Raw genomic sequence first — 5,703 nt, 5'->3', positions numbered from 1 at the left:
TTTTTAGTATAGGTCAAAAGTATAGTTGTTTTGAATTTCGCGCCAAGTTACACGAGGGCTATCTGCGCTAGCCGTCCTTAATTTAACATTGTAAAACTAGAGGGAAGACAGCTAGCCATCACCACCCACCGCCAACTCTCGGACCATTCTTTTACTAACGAATAGTGGGATTGAACGTCATATTATAACGCCCCCACGGCTGAAAGGGCGAGCATGTTTGGTGTGATGGGGATTCGAACCCACGACCCCCAGATTTCGAGTAGAGCGCCTTAACCACCTGACCATCCCGGGCCATATAAAAGGGAGACCACAACATGTAGTTTTGAGACTAAAAGACGTAGATTTCACAAAAAAATTAATCAGGATGAATGAGGATGCATAGTCGCTTGACATGTTCTTCCCTTTTCTTTAGTTGTTTGTATTTTTGTTAACAAACATAATAATAATAATAAATTTCATTGTGGTAAAAGAAATAATAATTTGATCTAAGTAAGAATTTTTTCTTCCCGATTTGTAAAAAATCCTTACGTGATAGAAAAAAAATTAATATTACTTTCGAATTCTTCGTAGCTGATTTCTGGAAAATCCGTTAGTAAAATCAAAATAACATTTATTAAACTTAACTTCCAAAGCCTGTGTTATCTGCATCAAGGACAAGTTTACGACAACAAAAAAACAGATCTTAACAACACTTACTTGCATGGAAATTATCAAGCAAGTATGTAGTCTATTATTGTTTGGGATTCTTATGTAATCGTTGTGCTAGAGTTTTTGAAACATCGAAGTATAATAGCAATTTCTGTACAAGTTTGACAACGAGACTCAAAAATTGGATCTAAAATATATACTTATTTTGGAGAATTCCAATGAAATATTGTTATTTAACTATATAAGATTTCGAGAAAGAAAACGAATAAAAAACACTGAATAATAAAAATAGATCTGCTATGGTTTGTCGCCTTTCTGCCCCTGCATCACGTACTCGCGTGATATAATATTACGTCTCTTTTTTTACTATGATTGGATTCAACTAACTACATTTAAAAGCTTAAACACGTCCGCTTATCGGAGTATCTAGGGTATGAAAATTAAAAGTCCATACATTTAAAATAGAACAAACAAATTGGAAGGTATATAAAGAAAGAAAAATACAGAATTAAAATTATAATGAATGACATCTAAAAGAGAAATAAAAAGTAAAATGCAGAATTAAAATTTTAATGAATGACATCTAAAAGAGAAATAAAAAGAAAAATACAGAATTAAAATTATAATGAATGACATCTAAAAGAGAAATAAAAAGAAAAATACAGAATTAAAAATTTAATGAATGACATCTAAAAGAGAAATAAAAAGAAAAATACAGAATTAAAATTTTAATGAACGACATCTAAAAGAGAAATAAAAAGTAAAGTACGGAATTAAAATTATAATGAAGGGCATCTAAAAGAGAAATAAAAAGTAAAATACAGAATTAAAATTTTAATGAATGACATCTAAAGGGGAAATAAAAAGTAAAAGAAATCGTTTTTCTGTGAATTTTTCACTGTTATAGAAAACCAACCTCATACTGTTTTTCTTGGCTCAGAGCATTCAACCATTTAAGTATTTGTTCCACATCTGTGTGGCGTTTTGACCGCATGGCTCGCCTAGGAAATCGTCGAGCAGCATTTAACATTTCGTCCATGTTGTTTTTCAAATTTCTTTTTCTCATGTAGCTCCTTTTTCGACGATAGATGGCGTCACTATAATCATATGGTCTGTATTGCGAGTAATCGTCTAAAATAAATGAGTAACAATTAGAATTGGTGTATATTGTATAAATATGAATTCTGTTGTCAACAAGCATAAGTTGGTTGGTTTTTTTGTTTTGTTTTAGCGCAAAGCTACAGGTTGGGCTATCTGCGCTCTGTCCACGGTGGGAAATCGAGTCCCGGATTTCACTATTGAAAGTCTGTAAATATACTAATGACCCACCGGAGAATTACTTACTACTTTGGTTGCAGTTACAGTTTGGTATATTAATTACAAAATTAATTGATCTGAAATTAGTTCAATCCTTTCCTTATCGAACGATCCCCCCTTCGGTAAGTACAATCGACTGACCTATATTTGTTCGTTTACTTGTTTTAGAGTAAGACCACGTTAGGTTAACTGCTGTGTCCACCGCGGAGAATCGAGTCCAGAATGTTAGCGTTATAAGCCCATAAACTTACTGCTATCCCACCGGTAAAAACCAATAAGTTTGTTTGTAGTTTAGCGAAAGGCTACACAATGAGGCATCTCTACTCTGCCCACTACAGTACGGGTATTGAAAACCGATTTTTTGCGTTATAAACCTATAGACATACCGTTGGGTCACTGGGGTGAAAACTCCAATAAGAAACTCTTAAACTAAAACGTTGGAGGGATTTTTAAAACAGATTAAAAATTAGTTGAACTCTTTTAGTCAGATTTATTCAAAATTAAATCCTATTGCATGCAATTTCTCCTTCACGACGTTTCACGTAATTCAAATAAATAGAACACTGAACGGGTTTAATACTGATCTACTGAAGCCTAATCTGCTTTAAACTGAACAAGTTTAAGCCTAATCTGCTTTAGAGCATTGACATATCTCACCATAAATATCAGTTCCTGAGAGAGATCCAGTACTTCCATCTGACTCAGGTCCGTATGGTTCACCTCCGTAAGGATTTGTAACACTTAATACAGAAGGGGTGTCCATATATCCAAAGACGTCCAAATTTTTATTTGAGTCCTGCTTTTTGTCTTGCTCTTTTCCATGCAACGATTCATCACCAACTAAGGAGTTGAATGTATTATTTAGTCTCTTATAATTCGGACAAACATTTTGTAGAATTAACTTATTTATATAATCATATCATTACAATTACGTACACTAAAATTAAATTACTGTGACCACTAGAATTATTGAAATGCCTTAATGACTCCTATAATCTTCTTTAACTGTAAATATGTCTGTGACACAACCAAAGGTCCACCATTCATGACAAGAATGCACTGCTTTCTATTATGCGTAACAGTCTCTCGGTGAACCACTGTAAGTTTACACACAACGCTAAAATCCGAAGTTCGATTCTTCGCGGTGGAAATACGACGTATTACAATATCAGAAATTGCATTTATGTTAATAATCTCTGAAAGGCTTAACATGATTAATAACAGATTACAGATGCTGGTAGAATGAATGAATGTAAAAATCAATGCAAAAAACAAAACTGTTTGTTTGTTATTAAGCACATAATTTGCATAATAGTCTGAGTATATGTGCTATTTTCAGTATTAACACTAAGATTAATTCATGTACTATTTCCAAATTCCGATAGTCCAAAAGAGTAAAAATATTTTTCTTTTCACTCGTTTTTTGTTTTAATATTTGTTGATTTTGATATATTGCATTCAACCATGATGGAAGGAATATTTAATCCATCCAAAATAAAATCGCTGTCCTGCATTGTTTACAATGAAATTAATTTTGCGATAAAAACAACAACATATATTTTATTGTTTGTGAGTTTTTCTATTTCAGCGTTAAGCTCCACAATACCCTATATGGGTTCTTTCTTCCATGGGAATCAAACGCCGGATATTAGCGTTCCAAATCCATAAACTTACCATTGACCCACTGATGAACATAAATTCTAGAAAAAACATGCTTAATTGACTTTAGTGAGTGCAATATGTTTCTTGTTTCAAAGTAAAAGATGCAATTGAGTATTTATGCCTTTTAAGAGTAATAACTTAGTTGATAAATGTAGAACTCCGAATCTGATCCACGCATGCACGGCATTAAGCTCAGTGCATCATTTGTACGGTTATCAGCCGTATCCAAACATTTTTATTCATGTTGTACGAAGAAGAGGTATTACCTATCATGAACTTGGCTGTACAAATCACGAATTCTTCCCTTGAGTTATATTTGGGAAACTGGAATTGGAATTTGCATCCTGAAAGAGACTTTATGTGCACATGGGCTAAACGGCCAGATTAGAGACCCCTAAGCTTCAAGTATAGCAGTCCTTAGTTTTAAAGTACTGGTCAGAGGATTTGCAGCCAGCCAACAAAACCTGCCGCCACAAGACCTTTGCCTGGCTTTGAATCGAATAATGGGATTGATAGCTCTTTTATAAAACACCCATATCTGAAAGTTTGAAGCATGTTCAGTGGCATTGCTCTGTAACTCATGACCCTACGATCCGAAGCCCGACTTGCTAACCTCTAGTCCATGCCTGGCCCACAACATCTGGGTAGATTATTCACCTTAATTCATCGATTCCATTTGGCAGAGACATAAAAAGGTATTGTAATTTTAACTAATGATATTCTTTAACCAATTTCATGTCATGTTTGCAAGTATGCCATAAAGATATAATTCAATGACATAAAAGTTGCTCTTTTTCCACAGAATGGTTCTAAATGTTTTCTTCAACATACTGAATTTATTAGACAAAACAAAATTCTGATCTAACCCGGATATTTGTCCGTTTTTCCTTCTGTACGTGAGGATGAACCGTTTTCACCATCAGGTGATTCCGAATCTTCTGTGTTTTGAATTTTTGGAAAATTGTCTGTTGTTGCTGGAGGTTTGTTTTGTTGGTTCCCATACACGAGTTTCTCTTCTGAACGTTTTTCTGGAATACAGGAAGCATACGTTTTCAATTTGAAAGTTAGCAATTTTTAATTTTATTGAATCATCGAAAAAGGTAGACAGTTAGCATTAAAAGGTATTTTTATTTATTTATGTATTATGTACTGTATAATAATCTATTAAATTTTGCAAAAACAAATTACGATATCATTTCCAATATTATAGAGAAAATAACTCCAGATTTTAAAGAAAATTTTCTTTGCTTTATAGATCATATTTTGGACGTTTTGTTGAATTCATCTAAACGAGTATTATCTTCAGAACTAATCAGGGAATTTGATATGGATCATTTTGTATCGTTATTTCAATATTCCTATTAGATATATGTATAAAAATTTCAAGCAAAGTTTATTTTTATATTTTGCTTCCAATGATTTTTATTTCCTCAGTTGATCACATGTGAGCAGTTTCAGTTTTAAGGAATACTGCTGGAAATCCTTCCGAACTTAATGAGAGATAATATACCTATCTATTCGTGAAAATAAACTTAGAGCACATACAGGCCTTTGTTATTAAAACAGAAATCAATTGATGTGTTATCAAAACACTAAAACCTACCTTTTGGTTCGAGGTCATTGTTGTTCTCTGCCTTTTCTTCCTGATCCTGAACAGTTGGAGCTGCTGTTGCCATGCCAACAAGGCAGAGCATTAACAGTGTGAAAATAAAAAACTGGGGCTTCATGTCGGTCGGAGGTTATCTTCTATGGATAACAGAAGAACTACGTCAACAAGTGGAACTCTATTAATGATCAGGCAACTCTTTAAATTTGAGGATTAATTGGCACTCAGGTTTGTGGAATGAGATGACATTTAAATCCTTTCTCTATATAGCCTGTGATCTTCCTTTTACGTCTCTCAAATAGTATTGATATATGAATTTTCTACAACATTGTAATCATAAATAATTCTATGTACATACACACACACACACATATAACATAAACATATTTGCTTTGTGACCTGGTTTTATTCAACACTTCTATATGTGCGACCCTATTTTGGCTTCGTTATACGATTGGGATTGAAAACCA

General features: G+C 33.4%; 1 protein-coding gene across 2 annotated transcripts in view; it reads right to left on the bottom strand.

Moving 5' to 3' along the window:
• The window catches only part of LOC106473168, an 8,991-nt gene extending 3,571 nt beyond the window's left edge, over positions 1 to 5,420 (bottom strand). Inside the window, exons 1-4 of one of the 2 annotated variants that reach the window (XM_022401661.1) lie at positions 5,231 to 5,420; positions 4,494 to 4,655; positions 2,623 to 2,805; positions 1,565 to 1,779 (exon numbers count right to left, since the gene is read on the bottom strand). In XM_022401661.1, the coding sequence (XP_022257369.1) occupies positions 1,565 to 1,779; positions 2,623 to 2,805; positions 4,494 to 4,655; positions 5,231 to 5,354 (684 nt within the window). In that variant the 5' untranslated portion in view covers positions 5,355 to 5,420. The remainder of the gene's footprint in view (positions 1 to 1,564; positions 1,780 to 2,622; positions 2,806 to 4,493; positions 4,656 to 5,230) is intronic. The other variant, XM_013933848.2, reaches the window with a different exon arrangement.
• Positions 5,421 to 5,703: the final 283 nt, after the last annotated feature.

Source organism: Limulus polyphemus, unplaced genomic scaffold, assembly GCF_000517525.1.
Source record: "Limulus polyphemus unplaced genomic scaffold, Limulus_polyphemus-2.1.2 Scaffold5945, whole genome shotgun sequence".
Classification (NCBI taxonomy): domain Eukaryota; kingdom Metazoa; phylum Arthropoda; class Merostomata; order Xiphosura; family Limulidae; genus Limulus; species Limulus polyphemus.
This window is presented reverse-complemented; position numbering and strand designations above follow the sequence as displayed.